This window comes from Tenrec ecaudatus, chromosome 1 (genome assembly GCF_050624435.1).
Source record: "Tenrec ecaudatus isolate mTenEca1 chromosome 1, mTenEca1.hap1, whole genome shotgun sequence".
NCBI classification, from domain to species: Eukaryota; Metazoa; Chordata; class Mammalia; order Afrosoricida; family Tenrecidae; genus Tenrec; species Tenrec ecaudatus.
In genome coordinates this window covers 116,567,665-116,591,770 of record NC_134530.1, presented here as the reverse complement: position 1 = coordinate 116,591,770, position 24,106 = coordinate 116,567,665, and the positions used below count along the sequence as shown (strand labels likewise).

General features: G+C 45.0%; 1 protein-coding gene across 2 annotated transcripts in view; it reads left to right on the top strand.

Annotated features, from left to right (window-relative positions):
• Nucleotides 1-23,375, top strand: part of DDAH1 (dimethylarginine dimethylaminohydrolase 1) — a 155,582-nt gene extending 132,207 nt beyond the window's left edge. For both annotated transcript variants that reach the window (XM_075557853.1, XM_075557863.1), the window contains exons 5-6: nt 17,190-17,333; nt 19,998-23,375. In XM_075557853.1, coding sequence (XP_075413968.1) covers nt 17,190-17,333; nt 19,998-20,114 — 261 coding nt within the window. In that variant the 3' untranslated portion in view covers nt 20,115-23,375. The remainder of the gene's footprint in view (nt 1-17,189; nt 17,334-19,997) is intronic.
• The last annotated feature ends 731 nt before the right edge of the window (nt 23,376-24,106 follow it).

Below are 24,106 nucleotides of genomic sequence, written 5' to 3'. Positions count from 1 at the left end.
CATGTGGCTGAGAAACTGAGGACCAGAGAGAAACTTGGCTACCCCATGGCTGAGAAGCTGAGGACTGGAGACAGAGCCTTGGCTGTTGGCTGAGACCACTAACTGTATCCTTACTGCTTGCCGAGATTGACTTGTGATAACCGTTAGACTTCCCTGAAAAATCCCTTAATTGTGAGTATTGTCTGTGAGTTCTGTGTGACCATTGCCAGGAAATATCAGAACCAGCATATATGTAGCGGGCCGGTTGGTGTCAGACTAGGTAAAGAAGGGTGGAGCGTGGAAGCATGCCTGACCTGTGCCACGTGGCAGTAGGGAAGCCAGAGGAGGTCAGATGAGGCCTCTGTTGCCATTTATTATAAGAATTGCTATTAGGATGGGGTGTCTTTGGTGATATATTTACGCAGAAGAGTTCAAATTTCTCCCTGTCAGTGTGAACTTAGTCCCTCCCCCCTCTCCTCCAGCAGAATCAACCACTGAGAATGGGTGGGCACGAGTCGGTCGCCGGATTGCACTGACCTGGATTCACATTTTGGGAAGTGAGCTGTAGTATCCTCAGACCTGTCAAGCTGACAGCAGTTCTGGTAGACATCCGATGGCTAAGTTTATAAGACACTAACAGGGTTGGCTTCCATTTCAGTTTCCATTGGCAGCAGTCAGCAACTCATCCGAATTTGGAGTCTCCGGCCTTTACCCTCTCCTTTTATTCTTCATTATTTTTATCCACTCTTTCTCAAGGCACACCAACATGTGCACACCCTTCACAGCCTCAGGGCCACAGGGCTGCTTAGCTGAAGGGAGTTGACAAAGGAGTGCCCCCCCCCCCAATCAGGATGATTGTTGCTTCTTGGCCTGAAATTGCACATCACAGCTTGACCTATGTGGTACTCTTGACCATGCCAACATCTGTACCCATTGGTGTTAGGGGATTAGGAAATGTGTCAGTTGAGCCGGAGGGAGGAAGGTTAAGTTTTGGGTTACTGTTTCTTTGGAAATCACCTGTGTTAAATCCCTCGTGTTGATGAGTATCTTATTGCTTGGCTGAAGGTTAATAAAACCTATGGTGAAATGTAGGCACTGAATTAGAAAATATATTTTAACTATGAATTATTCTCTGCCCTCAAAGGAGCACATCCCTACTTCCTGACACAATATTGGAACTTGGCCCCTCCTTTGAAATGATGGCATGCAGGGTAGGCAAACTCAAAGTAACTTTGCCAGCTCCTTCCTTCCTTCCTTCCTTCCTTCCTTCCTTCCTTCCTTCCTTCCTTCCTTCCTTCCTTTACTTCTTCCTTCCTTCCAGTCCACTGCACTAGTGTCTCCCTGCTCTAATTCACTGTATTACTTCTTTTCTTCTTTAAAAATGGCATATTGGTTCAGCAATCTTGAAAAGCATTTCTAAATCCATTTTTACAATATAATTGCTGGATGGTCCCATTGCTGCAGTTGGGTCCCTGTGTACCTCATAACACTGTCTACAGAAGGAACGATCAGCCTTGGAGAAAGGTTGTAACAGCCATCCCCCTTTATCTCTTTCTGAAGCTGGACAAGTTCAAAGCTATAACCACATGTACAGAAATGACTCACACATACAAAGTTTTAAAAATGGAATTTAAATGAAAGGTGTTGAATCTATTACATTTAGTGCAAGTTTCGTATTCGTTTCTTATTCATCTACAGCCTGTGAAGTGGCTCAGACCTCAATGTATGTTAGCTATTAGTGGCTGTAAAAATAATAGTCATCAAGATCCCTTTTAGGCCAGAAGATCAGGCTAATTTATTTGGAATAATCTCTGTCAGTGGTTCTCAAATATTGGTGTACCCAAAACTCACAGAAAGTACACATTTTAAATGCACATCACATTCCTGGATTCAGCACAAGACACTCTCATTTCGCAACATGGGGATGGAGCCCAGGAGCCACCCACATGACACTGATGCGAGTAATCCACAGACCGCACTTTGAGTGCCCTGCCTCTGTCTGCAGTTCACCAGACGACAGTTTCTGCACTAGCATGTGACGGCCGGGAGAAATCCAGTCCACAAGGGAGCTTGCCCTGTCCTGGAAGAGGAAGTGCTACCTGAAATCATTCAGAATTAGAGATTGAATAAAATGACTGGTACTTCAGAGAGTTAATGTGCACGTGAAGGACAGCCTTGCAGAACTCCACCGGGCCGTTGAAATACCAATGCTTACGAAATACCAGCTTTTCTCTAAAATGCTATGTCTTCAAGGGGAAATGCTTCTAGAATAAAAATTATCATTTTCCCTTCTCAGGATAACATTTTCATATTATCTGCCATATGTACTGCTCTAATTTTCAGTAAGGACATAAACCAAGCCAATTGCCACCAGATCACTTCCAACTCAAGGAAGGCTACACGATGTGTGGCAGGGTAGCGCTGTGCTGGGTTGGGTTTTCAATGGCTGATCTTTCTGAAGTAAATTGCCAGGCCTTTCTTCTGAGGCACCTCAGAGTTGAACTCAAATCACCTGCCTTTCAGTTAGCTTCCAAGAGCATTAACCATTTGCACCGCCTCTTGTCTCAAATAGTAAAGTCTGTATACCTTTCTGGTTCCTAAATCTGGTGGCTTGTAGACAGACATGACATTGAGTTCTGAAACTAGGAATAGTGGAAGGAGGAAGGAAACTTGGGTCTCTAGTTAGGTAAGACGCCCATCTGGTCCCAAGCTTGTTGGGATGAAATTGAGAAGAGCTAGCTTCTGGAGAGCATCCAAAGCCACTTAAAGTCAGAGGTTCAATGGCCAGCTTGAAAATGCAGCATATGGCATGGGTGCATATCTTTGCTCTTAAGGTTGAGTCCTGAGTGAGTAATGCCAAAGACCTACATGGGTTTTGTGATTTTGAGTGTTGTTGAAATGCTGAAACGCACTGATCAGAGATCATTTGTTTTTCTAACAAACATTCAGCACGTATGGAACAACTACCTCACTCCATGCACTAACGGAGCGGTACACAAAGGACCAGTGATGTAGCATCAGACTTCCTGACACCTTCTCAGTAACCTTCTACCTTTCTGGAATAGCTTAGCTTGAATCAGGATAAGACGCAGGTGAAGTCAAACAGTAGGACAGTTTTCTAAAGAGAAAGAGGAGAAAATATGTAACATATTTTGCTATTTATATTCCCCAATATCAACAAAATTAATGTTTTTAAAATATATATAGCCAGATGTTTGAAAATATTATTCTCTGAATCGATTTATAACAGGCAGCTTTTCCAACATCCATTCTACCCTACCTTATTAATAGAGCCTTGAGTTACTTGGAATAAAATCCACATTTCTCAGCCTCCTTTGTAATAAATGTTGCCCAGTGAGATGGAAGTGGAAGTACTAGGTATAAAATTCAGGAAGCCTCCTTGGAAGAGTTGTACCCATTTCTTCATTCTAAATCTTTCTACTTGGAATAAGAATGTGCTACCTGGAGCTTTGACAATCAGTTCATACCATGATGATGGGTGCTATACTCTTGGTATGGGAGAACAAAAAGGCCTGGTCTCCTGATGACTATCAAGGTACCACACTGTACTATTAACTTAAAATGCCTTTCTCATGAGAGAGAAATGAACTCCTTTGTTTAAGTCACTCAGGGGTGTGGAAGGAAGAGGACATGTGGTTTCTGTTACAGTTCAATTTATCCCTTACTGATAAAGGCTCTCTGTGTTCCCTCACCAGGAACAAAACACCCATTTCAAGCTGGTCTAGACAATGCAGGAAATGTAGGGGCCGATGTAACTGGAAAGCGCTGAAGTCCAGCAGTCTTTAGAGTAGATTTGATTGGTCAGCCCAGTGATACCATAGAAGATACAGACTCTTTTGTCTCTCCACATTCCACAAATGGACTTCATCCTTAAGCTGACTCCCATTCAGGAAGACACAATGACTGCCAGCAACTGCTGGCTATTTGTTTCCTCATTCACATTTCAAAAAGTGAGGCAGTTTCATTCCACTTTGTTTATTCTTCTGAGTCTACATTGGTCACGTGCCCTTCCTTGAGCCACCAACTATAAAGAGTAGACTATACTAATTAATTTAACCTGGAGCTGTACTTGCCTGTCTTCATTGTCTTGCTTGTGCATGCACATGAAGTGAGTGAAGAGGCCATTTCTCTATTCAGATGCATCTTAATCATCAGAGTCACTGCTTTGGGAACTTTAGACATCTTCCACAGCAGATTTACCCAAGGCAATATGTCAGTTGACCCCTTGAAAGCTGCTTCTACGTACATATCTGATTATTGATCCAACTAAAAAGAGATTGCTGACAACTTCAATATTTTCTGTGTGTATCATGATGTTGCTTATGTGCCCATTTGTGAGGATTTCATCTTCTTCACACTCGGGTGTAATCCATGCTGAGGTGTAGTCAATTAACATGGCCCTTCTAGCATAATTCCTATGTGATGTACTACAGTTCTGAACTCTATGCCTGTGGCTACGATCTCATTTTTGAGAGAGTTCTCTCTCTGTTACAGGGAGTTCTCTGTTAATCCTGAAGTTAAGTCCTGGCCTTAGTAGGGTATGTGAACCAAGTCCCACTTTTGTTCCTTGGGGGTGTCCTTAAGACTACTAGAGGGTGTGACTTAGACATATCCCTCATTTTCCTTGAGGGTATCTGTGTTGACTTAATGTTATCTACTTTACTTCCCTACTAGATCTCTAGGTTTTTATATCCTTTGCAGTGGCTACACAGAGCTCACAGACAAAATTCCTGATAAAAGGATTCATTAAGAAAATTAATAACAAATTGCAATGCCAGTGAGAAATGTTCAGGTTTGAGTTATTTATCAGAGCATCTTACAAAGTTCTTTCTGGTCTGCTAATATCATTCCACTGTAGGCTTCAACCTAAAGGCATTGAGCTCAAGCTGCATGGATCAGTTTCCTGAATTATGTGCCCAGAGGCACCCCAGTAAGCTTACTTGAGTTAGCCTCAGCCTGAAGACACTCAGCTCCACTTCTTGAGTCAGCAAGCCCAGGTTCCCCAATTAAGTACCCAGAGGCACCCTACTCTGCAAGCCAGCCTCCTGCACAAGAGCACTCAGCTGTACTTGCTCTGTGAGTTGGATAGCCCATCACTCTGTTCCATGCTCTGACTCCTGGTTCTGATGCTGTTCCTCTGATGTTACAGCTGTCTTCTAGACCCAGGTTCACTGCACAGGGATCTCAGGTCCAGAAGATGTGCTCCACTCCTGGCTCTTGCTGTGTAGTAAGATCCCTCCTCGTGCTCCTCAGAGGGCTTCTTTTATACCTAGCAAGATGGAGCTTCAGGGAATGCTGTTTTTAATTACTCACAGGTGAATCCTATCAGCATATTTGCCCACTTTCTTACCGGACCCATGCAGGGAAAGGTGGTTTTGTAGACATTAGAGACTGGCTAGAAGAACCACATTAAATATTCACTGCCCCTGCAGTATGGTCACCTAGAAGACAAAAACCATACTGCCTTGAAAGCCGTTCCTTGGTGTATAATAGTCAACTGAGACAGAGAAACCCCAGGACCGTTGGAGCAGCACATCCAAGATATCTGAAGTGACAGAGGCCACTAAGACAAAATGCACACGACTGTGGTACAGAGACTTAAAGGAGCATCACTGAGACCTTCAGGTACCTTCTCCTCTGGCTCACAACTATGGGACTGAGAAACAGTAACAGGCAAGCTCAGAAAAGCCAAGGAGCCATGCCTCTGAGGTGCTAAGGACCAGAGAGAGATTTGGTTGCTGACTGAGGACAGGTGTTGCTGTGAACCATTGACTGTGTCATTATCAATCCTGACTTGTCACCCCCCTTAATTGTGAGTACTGTCTGCGAGTTCTGTGTGGCCATTGCAACAAACCTCAAAGCCAGCCTACAGAATGCATGAGAAGTGGGTTGATGTCCGATTAGGAAAAGGATGCTGGACCATGGATGCTTCGTGGTAGTAGGGAAGCCGGAGGCGATCAAATATAGCCAGCCATCATCTATGTGGTGTAGCTGCATACTAAAGACAGTAGTTGTCTTTGACCTTTATCAATAAATGCTTCAAGTCATCTTCACTTTTTAAAAATCATTTTATTGGAGGTTAGTCATCTTCATTTTTGGCAAGAAAGGTTGTCACCTACATAGCACAGCTTGTCAGTGAATCTTCCTTCAGTCCTGGTGCCCTGTTCTTCGTACAGTCCAGCTTCACAGGTGATTTGTTCCGATCGGGCAGTGGTCTCCTACTGTATGTAGGACTTCAGAGACCCTCATGAACTTGGTAGCAAGAATGAGGATGATCAAGAGTTGGCATTACTCGCCATTGCCCTGCTTTAATTCTCTCTACCAAACCAAGACAAATAGAAAAATCTGGACTGAATCATAAGACCTAGGATTTATTCCTAACTTGGCACCTTTGTGTGCTCTTGGGCACTTCCCTTAATTTCGTCCTCTTTCCGGGCCTTGGTGAAAGGAGACTGGGCTTGATAATTTACAAATCCCTACCTCACTTGCAAATTTATCTTAATTTTCTACAAAGAATCTGGCTTTGCCAGGTACTCAGAGACCTTACTTACATTAATTGTCTGGCACTGACAAGGGCCATATCCGGCAGAAAATAGAAATCTCCTCGTGTCAGAGATGTAAATCCTGAAACACAAAGAGTCCAGGTAACTTACTGCACAGAATAGGGAATGTAAGGCTGTGTTCTTCCTTAATCACAGTTTGGTTTGGGTCCATTTTCATGGTTTTGGTTTCTTGCTAAATATATGTGGGGATAACAGCTGTTTTCTTAAAACACCAATCCATTTCCTGGCAGGAACCTTAGTAACTCAGAGTAACCGACAGATAAATGGTATATCAATTTGGAAGTTTATCTTTGTCTGGTTCCTCCTTCACTGCCAATTCCCCGTAAATATCTGCTCTTTTTCTAAAATATGAATTGATTTGATTCATCTTTGCAATGTCTGAAGACTTTTCCCAGGAGCCTTGGTGGCATAGTGGTTGCACATCAAGTTGCTCACCCCAAGGAAAGATGAGGCTTCCTGTCCCGTAAAGAGTCACAGTCTCAGAAAATCCCAGGGGAAGTTCCACCCTGCCCTGTAGGGTCCTGATGCGTCAGAATGGACTCGGTGGCAGAGAGTATTTTTAAAGACATTTTTGGTTGCAATAATCAAGGTTGTGGGGAGGATACAGCTAGCATCATGTGGATGCTGCTAAACATTCCACAATGCACAGGATATCCCACCACCGCAAAAATTACCCCGCCCAATAAATCAGTAGTGCCGACCAGGTGAATACCCTCTCCTAAAATATAAATGAAGTTTGTCAACCCTGTTTTTTTAGAAATCTCCGTCTTGGCGTATTTCCAAGTGAAGGTACTGATCTCTGATACATTTGGAATTGTAGTGACTCTTGACTATCAACTCACCAACGTCAGCCAGGAAGATATCAAACAATGTATCTCACTGGGAAAATCTGCGGCAAAGGGCGTTTTTAAAGTTTTCTAAAGCAAAGAGGTCACTTTAATTGCGTTCTCTGTGGCTATTGCAACAAATTATGGAGCCAAGCAGAGATGGAGAGTGCTGTTGGTGTCCGAGAAGGTAAACAAGGAGGAGGGTGGAGGCATGCCCAACCTCTGCCTCATGGCAACTATGAATTACGGAAGCCAGAGGAGGTCAGATGTGGCTCCCATACAATTTTGTGTGCATAGGTACCAATGTAATAAATGTGGACACTCACAGAACCTGAGCAAAAGGCCATAGGAAGTGGCACTCCTGGCAGCAGGGCCCCCAGAGGGACTTATTACCAGCCTTGGGGAGACATGGAGTTTGGGGCTCTGAATTAGGATGTTTAAGTTCTTTAAAATAAAGCCAAATTCAGAAAGGGTATCCATTTTGGGTTTTAAATATACATAGATGGAAGGGAAAAACTCTCTAAGGCTCACATCAAACTTTACCCAGTTGTGTTACTTATGGGGAAAAGGAGAGATTTTCATTTACTTAGACTGAAATGGGGACTACATATCAGTTAAAGAGGACTTTAATTTCTTAACCAAATTTATTGAGATACAATTTCCACACAATAAAACTCAGAGGGTTTTGTTTTGTTTGAACAAGGATACTTTATTCACTGGATTTTTTTAAATGTATTATTATTTGTGAGTTCATACACCTATTAGTCCATAGTTCAACCAAATTGTACATAGTTCATAGTTCAAGCAGAGTTGTACAATTGCTACCACAGTTTCCAAACATTCTTTTTCTTCTTGAGCTTCTTGACAGCGTCTCCCCTTTACCCCAATGTACGTTCCCTCCCCACCCACACCACCCTTATTCTACTTGCTTTCCCTATAGGTTCATCAATCCGGGGTTTCATATACCCAAACCCAGAAAAACATATAGCACAACTTCAATATGAACAAACAAAAATACAGAAATGTGGAAAACCAGATCAGATCGAGCATGCATCAGAGGGGGGATCAACTTATGCCTTTGATCTTCTAACCCATCTCTTCAGTACACTTTGTTTAGTAACCACTTCCCTCCCATCCCTCAATTATGAATAGAGGGAGGTCACCAGAGCCTTATTTCCTGTGTCGTTCCCACAAATGAATCCTGGGCTCCCACTGTCATCTAGAGCCTTCTGCCTACTGGATTCTCACAATTTAGCCATAGCTGCCTGCAAAACGGATTCTCTGATACTAATCCCTCCTTCGACTTCAGATTATACAATTTACTATCCTTCGGTGACTGATGATACTGTGTTTCTTCCATGTGGATTTAGTTGACATGATTGAACAATAGAATGAGATGATGTATGTATTAACTTCCAATTAATATGTAATTTTTTTAAAACCACATAGACCCAGGAATGGGTGTGGGGCTCAAACTTAATCCTAGCTTCCGCTGAAGAACAATTCATTCTTACATTACTGCCCTGCTTGATACTGGCCCTCCGGAAGGGACACAGAAGATACCATTGCTATAGCAAAATGTGGCAAAGAAACTAGGTGGTGCCCAGCTATGACATAAAAAACTCACAGTTTTGAGGCAGGCCGGGCGGGAGGAAGAGAAAAAGAGCCAGACAGGACCCCATGCTGGAACACCAGGCTTGGAGGATGATGTCCCTGCAGACAGCTAATGGGACACAGAAGGGACTGGACAAATGACAACAGCACATGTCACGTTGTCCCCTTACTGGAGTAGACTGCGACAGAGGATATTTCTGGGGTCACATGGTGGGGAAGCAGCGCAGTCTGAACCCCCCAAAATGTAGCAAATCAAGAAGGGAGCATACCTGGATAAACAATCCCAAGGAGAAAACAATTGGACCGACAGTTCCAGGGGGACATGGGAATGGGGGAGGTAGCGGAAAGGAAGTGGTGTTAACTAACTTAGGGACAAGGGAACAACAAGTGATCCAAAATCGGTGGCGAGGATGGTATAAGAGGCCTGGTAGGGCTTGAGCAAGGGTAATGTAACCGAGAGAAATTACTGAAACCCAAATGAAGGCTAAGCATGATAGTGGGACAAGAGGAAAGTAAAAGGAAGTAGAGGAAAGAACTAGGAGGTAAAGGGCATTTATAGAGGTCTAAATCCAGGCATGTACATATGTAAATATACTTATTTATGATGATGGGGGAAAAAACTCACAGTTTTTAAATGTGTAATTTGATTCGTTTGGGCACATGTATGCTGCCCACATCATTCCCAAGCTCTCTTTTGGTGGCTTGCTTTTCCAGTTGTTTGCAGTCTGAGTAGTTGTCGTTGAGTGCACTGGTTCCGCTGTCCCTGTCTTCCACTCTACTAGTCAGGTCTTTTGGCATGTTGCCAAGGTTCGTTATCTTAGTGTTTATCTCCTAGCATTCCCTTTGGTGTAGGGTTTTTAGTTTTTCGGTTCTTTCCTTTTTTTCTCACAAACATTCCACACATCTCTTAAAGTGATATAAATACCATTTTTCTTAATTCTATTTATGGCGATTGCAGGCCATCTTTCTCAAAGCACTCTATTGAGCTGGGGTGATTTTCAGTTGTTTGTGTTTATTTTTCTTGATTTGGGGGAGTGTAGTCAAGTTGACTGCTGTTTTCCCAGCATCACGGTGCAACCGTTGGTGGTGAGTGGACTGCTGAGTCATGGAAGGGTAGTTTCCTCTGTTAGTGACATGTGAGAGGTCAAACAGAAGCCAGAAAACATATGGTCATGATCTGGAGAAAAGGAGAGCGATGGGTAAGTGGGGACGGTTCAGAGTAAGACGAGAGAATAAACTAAACTGATAATAACAGGCCATCTGACTAAACTAAGCGGTTTGTAAAAACTATGGGGAAATGTATTTTAATACGGGTAGTAAGAATCAATAGGTATCATGGAAATATATTTCTTGAATAAAAGAAGAGGGAAACGTAGAAAGTGATAGTGGGTGGGGCAGGTGAAATAATCAGACCAGAAGAAGATGATTTATGTATATATATATTTTTTAGAAGATGTAGAATTAATGAAGAAAAGTGTAAACAAAAGGAGAAAGAGAAGGAAAAGAGAATAAGACAAAAGAAGGAGGAGAAAGCGTAAAGATAGAGAGAGGCGAACAAACAAAACCAGACTTGGTGTGAATGCGGAGCTCTGTTACTATGGCAGTATGCAGATGGGCAGGTCTGTGCCCGCAGGGGAGGGGAAAACCCTGGGTTGAGTGGGGGGTGCCTGGGTCTGTGGTGATCCTGCTGTTCGGCATATCTGTGTCCACGTGGGACGTGCAGACCCCTGCAGGTGCACATGGAAAAAGGAAGCAAGGTGGGGGGAGGGGGACAAAAAATAACAAAAAAATACAAAAACAACCCCAGAGTTTCAGATCCTTCTGCAGCCTTGATGTATTGTTCACTTGTCTGCCACATGGGAGCAACGGGGCATGTAAAGTGAGGCAATGAAGGAGAAAATGGCAAAAAGCATTGCTTAGAGGGGCCTCCCATACCGGGTAGTGAGGAGGTCTGCACCACGCTGCCCATGCAGTCTGCTATCCACACAACCTCCCCTGCCCCTCCCCCCCACCCTGAAGGCTGAATGGGTGTGGCAAGGTGGGTCGGAACAGAGGTAGGGAAGGATCCACATGTTTAGGGATGAGGAGTGTACAAAAGCACCTAGGGCCACTTGTCGATGGTGAGGGATGATCAGGAATAATTAGAAGGCTTTGCTGATGTCCAACTTTTAAAAAGTTTGATGTACTTTTCCTGGCTTCCAAGCAGCACAAGACTCCCCTTTTGGTGGGATTTCCCTGGTAGTTGTTGAGTGGTAGTTACTGAGAGAAAAATGGCCTATAGGCACCCAGAAAGGGGGCTCCAAGTTTATTGGTTGAAGAGGTGTTTGGGGGCTTAGGGAAAATATGGGTATTTGGTGGATATTATACCTGTGTTTCAATCCTAGCTTAAACTTTCCTAATGTGTATCCTCAGATAAATTACTGGCTTTCTGAACATTGGTCTTTTCCCATCTCTGAGAGTGAAAATTATACCTCCTAATAAAGCTGTAATGAGATACGAATGGTGACGTAGAGATGAAATCATCAATAAATAGATTGGCTCAATAAATGCTCCATTTGTTTCATGCTGTCAAATGACCTAAACACCAAAACGCATGGCCACCCTGTAGGTCAGAGTAGAAACGTGTCTAAAGCTGTAAATCTTAACAAAAGCAGACGGTCACGTTGTGTGCCAAGGACCGTTGGTGAGTTTGAACCAAGCACTTAACCACTGTGTCACTAGGTCTCAAAGGAGCTTTAAAGAGCAATACACCCACAGAATTGAGAGAATTTACCTTTGATGGTGGCTTTGGGTGCTTACAGGTGTGGTGGTACAGGCACAGCCATGCCATGGCCCTGATAGCCAAGTAAACCTGTCTCCTGGGTTCACGTAGGAGACAGGAAAATAAGACTACAGGAAATGTCCGTCTGCAGTAAAGCCGGTCGTAGATAATGCATGGGCAGAGGTGAGGAGGGTGGGTAGGACCTCAAATTTTGCATTTTAGGAGGGATTCTTTCATCTGAATTTCTTTCATTTCCACTTCTTTCATTTATTTTAAAGTCATTTTATTGGGGGATCGTACAACTCTTATCACAATCCATACACATCCATCTATTGTGTCAAGCACAATGTTGCAACCAACATTCTCAAAACATTTTCTCTCTACTTGAGCGCTCAGCTCATTTTCCCCCTCCCTCCCACACCCTCCTTCCCTCCCTCAGGGGCCCTTGAAAATGTATAAATTGTTTTTTCATGAAATTTTTAAAAATAAGAAAATAAACTCACCAAGCCTAGACGTTGTTTTTTTCCCCCACCTATGTCCTGCTCCCTAGCCTCCCACATACCCCTGACTGGTTCTAAAGAGGTATGTGGTTTCCCTAGCCTTCTGTAGTTGGCTGCTGTTTGTAATGGTTCCTCTCAGAAGTGCTTCATGATACTGGTGGCTGGGGAGGAGAAGTCTTTGCTCTATATGCACTTTTGGCCTATATGATGTGAGCAAGGCATTAGCTTCACATGAGAGAGAATTCCAGAGGAAAATAGCAACGAGCTCTTCATGGAAGTATTTGATGGAGGAAATTTGCCCTGACATAACTAAAAAGAGCCATGTAGTTTCATTCTTATGATCTGTATGGTCTGTAAATTAGAGAGGATATTAAAAAGACAATCTCTCTCCCTGTTTCTGTTCATTTTCAGATAATATGTAGTAAGACTACAAAAAATTAAAAATATGATATTCAATCTAGAATGTTATACATAGCTATTTGGGCTCAAACTTTAAAAGAATGGTAAGGCGTGGTGCTTAATTATATTGTCTGGCACTCAAGAAACCCAAGATGGATGGATAAATAAGTGAACGATTTCACATTTCCATTATCAATGAAAGTATGCTTGTGTATCACATGTGGATATTCACAAAAGAATTTATAACCACTTGGTTTTAATATTGGTTTAATTTTCATAAGTTGAGGTGGGTGAATATGTATATTTCACAGGATGATCAATATGAACAAGCCTAAAATGTACATTAAATGTTTCCTAAATATTTATGACTACTTTATACATACCTTTGCTTTAGTACCTGACTAATGAGTCCTAAATTGTTCTGTGAAACAACATAGCCCAGATATAACAGGAAAAACAATGTTGAAACAAAGAAAACATGAGTAAGAAGCAGGAGAATGGAGTCGCCTTCGAATTCTTAGGATGAGAGAATTCCCAGAAATGTTAGGAACTGCCGGAAATGCCTGGATGTTAATACAACTAGCCATGTAGATTCTCGTGGGCTGAACGCCAGACCGTTCGCACTCTATTTTATGACAGCTCCCTCTGGGGACAAGACCAGTCCTTCCCACAAGCAGCTGTGTCACAGACCAGCAGGGGCAAGATGATCACCAACGCGCTTTCCTCTCACGCTGCGTGCCTTCTTTGTTCAGGAGCGCAGACAGAGGTTGGCTTTCTGACCGTGGGCACAGCCTTCACCTGCTTACCCAGTCAGATTAAATAGCACAACCTTCGGAAAGCACAGCCCATGCCTGAGTTGCCCTACTGTCTCTTTCCCTTGACCACCTCCCAGCACCATCATGCCTGGCCCAGAGAGGTCCAGAACCAATTCTATCTAACCCCAGTCGTGATGAATCCAAATGTTTCACACTAAGTGGAACAAATCCTTCGGGAAATGGGAAAAGTCAGAAAGGCAACTGGACTTGCCAGGTCTTCCCTGCAGAGCTGGTTAGAATCTGTGAACTCTTCCAGCTTCAGGCTGGGGCTCTCAGCATGGAGGGGTCTGCTCTGAGGGACAGGAGTTTGTGGTGATGGGTAGATTCCAGGTGCTTTCTCCTTTCTAGTCTGCCTTGCGGGGCAGTGAGAACCAGGAAACACCATCTGTGGGGTTCAAAGAACACTTTACACAAAGCCTTGTAGCCATAAGACCTCCTCCAACCTTTCTTAGTTATATCATTACATATATATATATATGAACACGGAACTAAGCACTCAACAGCCAAATTCTTGGGATGTTTGAGATGATTCTCATCTTTCACAAAGGCTCTGTGAATCCTCAAAGCAAAAAGAAAGCCTGCGTCTCAGCCTTGCCGTTGCTCGGCCTTCGGAGACAGAGCTCTTGGAGGTGAGGCCCCGCCAAGCAGGCGGTGGGAGCAAATCCCCGCGGGATCCCTTTGAGCCTTACTCTCAGAATGAGGAGCACTCTGAGTGCTGTGTATACATGGGTCTCCTGCCTCAGCTATAAGTAAAGGGCAAGCCGTCTTATTCAGGTCATAATAGCACAGGAGGCGAGGGAAACGTGTACACTGACAGGAAACGCGAGACCTGTTCTTCCTCCCAGAAGACAGAATTGCTGTGTGTTCAGAAAGCAAACTGGTGATCACCTTCAGCTTTCTCATGGGCCTGGTGGGAAGGCTGGGGAGGCAGGCAGGCAGAGAGAGAGAGAATATAGACAGATACCCAGATAGATGCACTATGAGTCAGAGTTGACTCAACAGCGGTGGGGGATTTATATGGATACCAAAGGTTTCCAAAGGTTCATGGAAAAAATTTCATTATCTTACAGTTCCACTTTTCCATGAACTTTTTGAAGCCTCTTCGTGTGTGTGTGTGTGTGTGTGTGTGTGTGTGTGTGTGTTTAGTGCTTTTTCACAGTGACCACTGCCTAAATCTTTTCCAGTTAGAAAGACTGCCTGCATAGCCTTTGTGGATTTGGGGGTGGGAGGGTAGGGTGGGGTTTCCTTTTTACAGAACCACTTACTGCTCAAAAAATGGGGTTTGTTCTATTATTAAAAGTCATTTCTTTTGGCACATTTTTAAACCTATCTTAAAATGATAACAACGGGACCTTGATAAATTAATTGAAAAGCTTCTCTGCAGTGGCTTTTGGTGGCTTTGTTAGGTCATTTATTTTGAAGAATGACTCTCAGTAGAAGTTATCAGTGAGCTACTTCATATATTCCTACCATCAAAGTGTTTCTCCACTGGGGTATTATGATGATTTTCCTACTGTGCCGAGAAGAATGAGCCTGTCCTCAAGTACTTCTAGGTTGGGTACTGGCCCTTAGTGAGCTGCTTTTCAGAGTCCCCGCCAGGAGCTATAAATTAAAAATACAAGGCTGGGGAAAGGGGAAAGCAGTGAAAAGTAGGAAAAGAGAAATTAGATTTTTGTATTTTCATAAATATCATTAACTGAAGCATGACACATAACACAAATAGGAACGCAGAGATGAGAAGATTATTCCCTCAAGGAGGGGCAGGTAGAGAAGGGCCTGGGAATGGAAAGAGCTGGAGCCAAAGTAAAGCACGCGCTGAGAGGAAATAACAGGCTAGGTTATTCCAAAGAATCTGGCACATTCCAAAGGTAGGCACAACCTTGGAGATTTTAGTTTGCTTCCTAGTTGATAAACAAGAAGGCGGCCCTGATCATGGTCTTTGATAATGTTTCCTCTGGAATGCCCTGCATTCCATGCTCCTGCATCACAGTCCCCACCGGACATGCGTGAGTCAGGCAGCGAGGCAGGAATGTCACCCATGGCTGTGAGGCTGGTGGAATGGCCAGGCGGAGAGGTGTGGTCCCCCCCCTCCCCGCTCTGTTCCCCTTCAACTCCTCGCATGCTCACAGCCAGAGGTGCTTGCATGGCAAAGAGCACTTTGGAAGATCCTTGGGTTGAATGAGGAGAAAAGGAAGATTGGTGCTTTTCCCTGGCAGCCAATCTGCCTATACTCATCTAGAAAATGCTTCCCATGCTTCCCCCCACCCCACCCCCACCCCCGCCTTTGGAAATTAAGTGAGTGGACTTGTTGCTGTTTGTAGATGTGGAAAGTCGTTGTGCATGCCAGGTTTTAAGAACATTTCTGAAAGAGGAATAAGTAAGGTTCTTCGTAGTCAACCACTGACCCAGGGCGCCTGGCTGCCAGGTGCTCGGAGGGCAGTCTAGTTGTGCTTATCACCAACATGCGCTATCTTCACCAGCACACAATAAGAGACTCACACCATGTGCAAACTGACCCAAAGAGGCCCCTTCACAAACCTAACTGCCATCCTGTAAGTAGTGCAAATGGCTTCATTTGTACCCATGCAGAAATCAGTCTGCCCATCGGGGGTCTGCACTATCTTGCCAAACGGAGGGGCACAAACTGGAAGAAATAGATGAGTTTGGGGTGACTTAGACAATCTGTGCATGCAATGTTGCTTTCCTCTCTTTCTTTAAAGCCTCTAAGTGTTACACACTCAAGCTTACTCCAAACCTCGCTGCTCCCTGTTGTCTCACATCCCAAACCATCTGGGCTAGGACTTCAGAGGGTAGTGCCCTTCTATGAAGTATTAGTACATTTTTTAAAAAGGCAAACTCTGGGCTTACTCACTGTAGCCATTGTATAATGAATTCACATCTCTCCTGGCGGCCGTAGACCGGCCGTGGTTTGTCTGAGGTGGTGCAAAGTTTGGTGAATGTGGCTGGTCACTGTTATATGCCAGTGCTTCTCTGCCTCCTCCTGAAGAGGGGAACAGAATGAAGAAGCAAATCAGGAGGTTAGCAACCTGGCTTGATCATCTGCTGTGTGTCAGTTTACAAGGAACAGAGGGCTTACGCATGAATTACACGTGGACTGTTTGCGCGGACCTTGTGCTTCGCGGGAGCCCTGCTGGCCTGGAGGTGATGCGTGGGGCTGTGAGCCGCAAGGTCCACAGTTTGAAATCACCTGTCACTCGGCTGGTAAAAGATGAGGCTTTCTCCTCTGTGAACAGTTACATGTCAGAGACTCATAGGAGTAGTTCTGCCCTGACCCACACGCCTGCTATGAGTTGGCATCAACGTGATGGCCCGGGAGGGGGCGGGGGGTGTTGTACCAAGCACTTCATATGCAACATCTCTTTTGGTTTTGTTTGCTTTCCACCCCAGAATCTTTGTGGAGTTACCCTATGGGAAATGGATACCACATCTTCTTGCCAGTTGTTTAGCTGAGGCTACGGAAGCTTGGACAGCTTACACGACTTGTCCACAGTCCCACGAGTTAGTGCGTATCCGACAGGCCCCTAGTGCCTGCTCTGTGCTCTCTTCCCTACCTGGGCTTGTGTTCAAGGAGCTAGCCCTCAAAAGAAAATTAACTTCTTACTCGCTCGGCTCAACTTTGAGCCAAACAGTAGCCCATAAGGAAAGTGTGGGGAGACCCTCTCCTAAGGCCTTCCTTGTCTCTCTCACAGATTATGCAGCAGATGAGTGACCACCGCTATGACAAACTCACTGTGCCTGACGACATGGCTGCAAACTGTATATATCTCAACAGCCCCAGCAAAGGGCACGTCTTGCTGCACCGGACCCCTGAAGAGTATCCTGAAAGTGCTAAGGTAAATCCCATCCTCTCAGGCCACCGCTGCTGAGGCGGCCTTCCTGACTCTCTTCCCGCCTGGGGTTTGTCATGATTTACCAAACCCTTAGACCAAAACGGATTCATAATCATTTAGGCCACAAGGAAAGTCTAGCTCAGTTTTCTCACTCATGTCACTGGTCACTAATGTATTCAGTGTAATGAGACCATCATGCCTGGCTTTGAAAGCTTTTCAAATAAGTACTTGGACCTTCCAAGTCTGTGTTCTGGCTCTGATCAAATGCACCTCCCCACGCCCAGAGACTCATTAGGCACAGAGCCCTGAAATTAGAAGGTCTTCTGGGTCTTTGTTTCCTGAGAGCTCTGAGCCACTCCTGCTCAGAGGGTCATTTGTTTCCTAAAGTGGAAGACAAATGCCCCAAAGCTGTGATGCCTTCTGCTGGGGCTGAGAAAAGGAAGCTTCCTAGGCAGCAGGAAGCTCCTCCTGTGCATGGGGGTTGTTTAAATGACGGTTCTGGGACAAACCCTCCACCCACCCTGAGAGAGGCAGCAGCAGCACTGGGGGCCAGAACTCTCTTGGAAAAAATGGTTCAGAGGCTCCTGCCTTGTCAGCCTCACGGATCACCTTTCAGCCAGATGACGGTGGTGATCTCATTCTGAATTCAGCCCGTGGCCGTCAGTGATAATGATTTCAGTCACAGTCACCACTGCCAGACCCGGTGCCAAGCACGCTGCCTACGTGGTCTTACTTAACCCTTGCAGGCGGCCCTCGACATCAGAGAGGGCAGCACTTGATGGAAATCAGCTGCAAGCATTAAGTTGCCAGAGCTGGGTTCGGGCCCCCACGCTGCCCTGGATAACCACCGGGCGGACTTTTAAAGGGCACTGTGCCTCCTGAAGGAGCTGGAGAGGTGGCTTCCTGGCAGTGCGTTTTCAAGTGATTGTGTTTGAAAATGTGCTTTGTTTGATTGTCGAAGGAAAATCTTGGGGGCTGTTAATTTGAAGCCTTGACACATGCTTTCAACTAAGTGTCGAACGATGCTGTAAAATTTCCACCCTTTAATTTAAAAGCAGTTTGGCCTGAAATCCTTGACTTAAATTATATTTTGTCAAGATATCACAGTGGTTTGAGTCAAGAAAGCAGCATTAACTTCCAAAGAGGTTTACAACATGGAGACAGAAAGTAATAGTCTGACCGAGGGCCTGCGTCCCCCCCTTTCCTGGGTCACTTAAGCTGTCAGAGACAGCAGCAGCTATAGCAACAACCACATTGTTGATACTTCTTTGATTTTGATGTTAAAGCGCAGAGCTGCTTGGTAGTTAGCCAACTGCTGCTATCTCTGTGGGCATTCGTGAGGTCTATATTACACACATATCTTGGGGCTACGTGAGTAAAGAAGATTGGTTATGGATAGAATGGCGTTCCACTGTTGTTGTCGATGTTAGGTGTCATCGGTTCAGTTCAGACTCATAACCACCTCAGCACGGCAGAGCAAAGCACGGCCGGAGCCTACGCCACCTTCACCAACGTTCCATTGGACCGCGTGGTTGTAGCCACTGTGTCGAATCCATCTCACAGAGGACCTTCCTCATGCTCAGCAACGGATGTCCTCCCTTTGCCAGGACCTGCCCCTCCTGTTAATGTCATCAGAGTATGTGAGACCAAGTTTCACTATCTCTGCTTCTAAGGAGCATTCTGGCTATATCTCTCCCAAAGCAGATTTATTTATTCTTCTGGTAGTCCATGATACTTGTAGACCACTCCCACTAAAAAAAAGTGGGGGGTGGGTTTAAATTCTCACCCATGTATCCATAAATAGGACTTTGTTTGGAAATAGGGAGGTTTCTTTGGTTATGTTCATGTGGCCTGTCATGGAAGGCTGGGCTCTAAACCTTATCACTTCTGAATTACAAAATGAACAGAAGACCAGACACAGAGACACAAGTAGAGGGAAGATGCCAAGCCAAGTGAAGACAGACACACAGGGCAGGGGCATCCACAAGCGCAGCAACTCCTAGGGGTGCCGCATACTAGAACAGCGGTTCTCAACCTGTGGGCTGCGACCCCTTTGGGGGTCGAACGGCCCTTTCATGGGGGTCGACCAATCCATAGCAGTAGCAAAATTACAGTGATGAAATAGCAACGAAATAATTTTATTGTTGGGGGGTCACCACAACATGAGGAATTGTATGAAAGGGTCGCGGTATTAGGAAAATTGAGAACCACTGTACTAGAAGCTGAAATGTGTTTCTAGCTGGTACAAGCGTGTGTGGCTACTAAGCAAAAGGTTGGTGGTTCAAGTGCTCCCACAGGCAACTTGAAAGAATGACCTGGCAGTTTACTGCCAAAGGATCTCCCACTGAAAAGCATATAGATAGAGCACAGCCCAACTCTGTCATACGTGGGGCCACCGTAAGTCCAACGGGACTTAAAGGCAACTGGTTAGAAGTTAAAGTAAACAAAGAGCAAATGCCAACTAGAGCCATGCCCTGAAGGCAGACCTCTGGCCTTCTGAACGCTGAGAAAAGAGCCAGCTGCGTGTTCAGACCACCCACTTGTGGTACTGCTGGGCCAGCACACTAGCACGCGAAGACCAGCCTGGGCCCACAGCTGCTCTTTACAGCACAGGGTGGAGACAGATCCTGAGGCATAACCATTCTCCTCCTCCTCTTCCTGCTGTAGATTTATGAGAAGCTGAAGGACCACATGCTGATCCCCGTGAGCAATTCTGAACTGGAGAAGGTGGACGGGCTGCTCACTTGTTGCTCAATTTTAATTAACAAGAAGGTAGCCTCCTGAGCCAGGGAGCCGCTCTCCTGTAGCCGGCAACACTGCGCACGCCAGGCCGGTGACCCTGTACCCACCTCTGTCGTTGTCATTGACAATCTCCTGTGCCACTGTGCTACTAACTCGTTCGCAACCCTTTAAGTTTACCTTTTAATTGTTTCACTTTGTGCCCTACCCTCACTCCCCACACAGTGGTAGGTACCTAAGCTGTGGATTTGCTACGTGAAGTAAGCCATCTAGGAAACAGCAAGCTAATGAACTACTGAAATGTGAATAATAATTGTAAGGAGACTCTCATCTTCGAGTGTGTGTGTTCCCGGCGTGAAGGATGGCTTCATTGCCAGTTTATTGGGAAGAGTGTCTTTGTGAATCAGTCAGACAAGCTCTATTCCGTTGGTGTGTTTCCCTCTGAACCATTACTCGTCTTTGATTGCTATTACATTTCCTGGTCCGTGTATCTTCCCCCTGCCCCTCTTGTTTATTCTGTGCCCAAAACTTTCTTTCTAGTTATTTTCATCAGTCTTTGCCCCTTCTTTCTCTGCCACCTTGGCCTCCGGTAAATCCCAAGGCCATCCCTTCTCCATACCTCCCGTTGGTCCACCTGTCTGCCATAGGTCTCCTCCACTGCCTGGCTACCCTCCTGAAGGCCCCCCAGAGGGGCAAACCAGCTGCTCAGCAGGACCGTGAGCAGAACCAGGGCGGCCATTGGAGGAGTGTTACCCACCCAGAGGAACGTCCTGGCCAGGTTGCGCCCGCCCGACCCCAAGTCTAAATTCCAGAAGAAGTAGGGGAATTCCACACCCAATAGTTGCTAAGGGACTCTACACCAGGAAGCTTGGAAACCTTTCTTGAGTACATCTTAAGAGTTTGTGAGTCACATTCTATGAATTTTTGCCCCATGATCAGGCAAGTATAGACCTTGGAGAAAAGTCTTACATTTTTTCTTATTCATCCCATTTCAGTCCTCCCTCACCCCCGGCCCCCAACTCACCTTCTTTAACCAGCCTTCTACTGTCTGCAGGTATGCAGCTCTAGCAAGGTTATTTCTTTCTAAAGAGATGGCTCACCTGAAAATGATTATGAATGGTACAGATTAAGGGTGATGGTGATTAATGATCTAGATTAGCCCAGAGAGAACAGAGCCTCGTGGCGTAGGTGCCAGTTCAGGAAATGCTTGAAACCAGCCTCAGATCATGGACAAACTCCACTTTGAAACAGCCATGAGTATTTATTGTGGAATTCATGTAAAATGTCCTGCTATAAATTACACAACAGTAAACTGACATAATCTCTTACAAAAAACAATGCCACATGTGTGGGGGGGGACGGGGGGGGGGGGGAGGGAAATTGGCCTGCTAAGAGTTCTGGGAAGTGGTGCTTTCCAAGGGATGGTGACTGATTCAGGCATGTTATCACACTTCCCAGTCATCTCCATTCCTGGACTGCCTGGGGCTTCTTGTCTTGTTTCAGATTTAAAGATCAGGATGATTAAGAACTAAGACTTCAAGTCTTGCTCTGCTCACCTATCTGTTTGTAATCAAACATTCCTTGTGTTGGTGACCAAGAAAGAATGATCATCAATTCAGTTCACAGATGGAAGCGATAAACCTCTGGGGCAGGGGGGTGGGGGGAGGGATCAAGACATCTTTAATCCTAACTCTCTCGTGCGTTCATATGATGCTTTGGGGCCATAATTTGAAGAAATTTCTTTTGTTTCATCTCTTCCTGGTTGCTGAACTTTTAAAGTAATATCATGTACAAATATAAAATTATGAGCATCCAGTGATTGAGCTCTATCTTGGTAACTATAGGATTCGACCAATCTCCTGGACTGGTTACAAACAAGAACCATTCCTCAGTGTGACGTAAAGTCAGACTTGTGGCGAAGTCAGAGCAGGTGTGTCCGGTTCCTGAGTAAACACAAAGCCCTTAGAAAAAGCCCTTTGAGTGACCTAAAGGCCGCACATGCTGCTAGTGCAGGTGATTGTGATGGGGAGTTGGTTCCAAGCCCAAGTTGGTTCAATCAGTTCAAAGCTAGGGGAAATTTACATCATCTTCTCAGCAAGTAAGCACTGTCCTTGGTTGCGTGCGCATAGCCCAGGACACATACTGCAATTTGTTTTCTTCCAGAAAGAGAATGAAGATTAACCACATGCCTGCATTAGTAAAGAAAAGTTGTTCTCTGCAGATTGGGTTGCCCTTTTGAGTTAAATCTGACCATCCGCCGGCAAAAGCTAAAAACAGCCCTGTGAGAATTGAACATAACAGAGAACCACAGGAAACCTAGCCCAAGCAGTCAGGTTAGGGTTAATAGAAAGAGTACTGGGGAATACTTTTCAGAGGCCTTCTGAACTAAACAGCCGGTTCCTACCGTGATTAGTCGATTGCCAGTGAATTGCTCTTTCTTTGTGGCACCTTTCCTGAAGAAGGCTGGTTTTCCCCTCTTCCCAATGCTCCTTCCCCTCTTTCCTTCTCTTTGCCTCAAGAAACCACATAGACTCTGTAAGCCTCCTACAGGATTGCATTCTGCACTGGGACATCACCCACCACCAGGCTCCTTTGGACTCCTGTGTGATACAGTGGTGTGAAAACCTAAAAGACTTGCAGCATAGTAGAATTACTTCTTTGATGTTCTTGTCAGCATACTGTTATCTTTGAAAAGGAAAGTCTGCCCATTAGCTAGCTTCCCCCCTCTTGTCCATTGTGATTTATAAGGGTACATAAACTAACAAACTGCTTTTTGATGTGATAAAGACATGAATTGCATTCAAGTAAGTACAAGTTGAAAAGTCCTTAGTCAGTAGGTTCAGTTTAAGAAGAACGTGACAGAGAAGGGTACATGATTAAGCACTACTTCTCCCACGCTGATGGACTGCCATAGAAGCCAACAGGCAGGTCTCTAATGTGTATTGATTGCTCTTTTCAGTTACCGTGAACAGATAACTAAGGTCATTTCTTCATCTCTCTGCGGGAGGGAAATAGTCTGTAGGTGAATAATGTGACTAATATAAAGCTGCATGTTAGTCTGTAATTATTTACTCTAACATTTTACAGAACTCAGACATGATTTTGACATGTGTTCGACTCATGCATTTTATTTCACTGACCAGTGCGTTCCGGTCCATGTACAGCCCTCCAATCTGTGTGCCAAAACCAGTAATGCCTTTCATGACCCTTTAGTCCAGAGGAGTTCTGCACTGAGTTTCGTCTCTTGCTGTCTTGATCCCACATGTATACCAATCACGATGGAATAAAGTGTGAGCTGTGCTGTCACCCACAGGGTTTGTGTCTCTTTTCCGCAACAGAAGCTGTCATGGTGCGTGAAGGCGCCACTTCCATACTGTCAGGGATGGGAGGTTTTCTTTCCAGCCCTGTAAGCTCTGGAATTACAAATGCTGCACTTGCCAATCTGCTGCCATCAGAAGCTTGGATTACAGTATTTGAACTGCTACTGTGCACCTTAAACGCCATGCATATTAACTGGAAAGATTCGATAGGAATCTTCGGGGTTGGCGAGTTTTTGTCAGCGGGGGGCAAGACAACTCAGAAAGGAGGTGGCAATGATCACACAGCTGGAAGAACGAAGTGTGTTGTCATGTGTGCAGACCCTGTTGGATGGGTGGGGTTTGGCTGTGTATCTTCTTGTGGGAGTCTGGGTTGACAAGAGAAACAAATTCATAGACACCCGTAAGTATATAAGAAAGAGCTTTACATTCAGGAGAAATTGAATGTTGAGAAAACATCCCAGCCCAGTCCAGATCAAGCCCATAAGTCCAATCTTAGCCCATGTGTCCATAGCAATCTATAACTTCCTCTTCAGACTCACAAAGCACATGCAATGAGGCTGAATGCAGGATGATCACGGGCCAGTGGGTGGGAAGTCTTGTGGATCCAGTGGTGTTGTAAGCATCTCAGCGCTGCCAGGGGTCTCCACGTGGTTCCTTCAACCTGTCTCTATGTGGCTTGTCAACAAAAATGCCTCACAGGGACTGAGCATGTGTCTC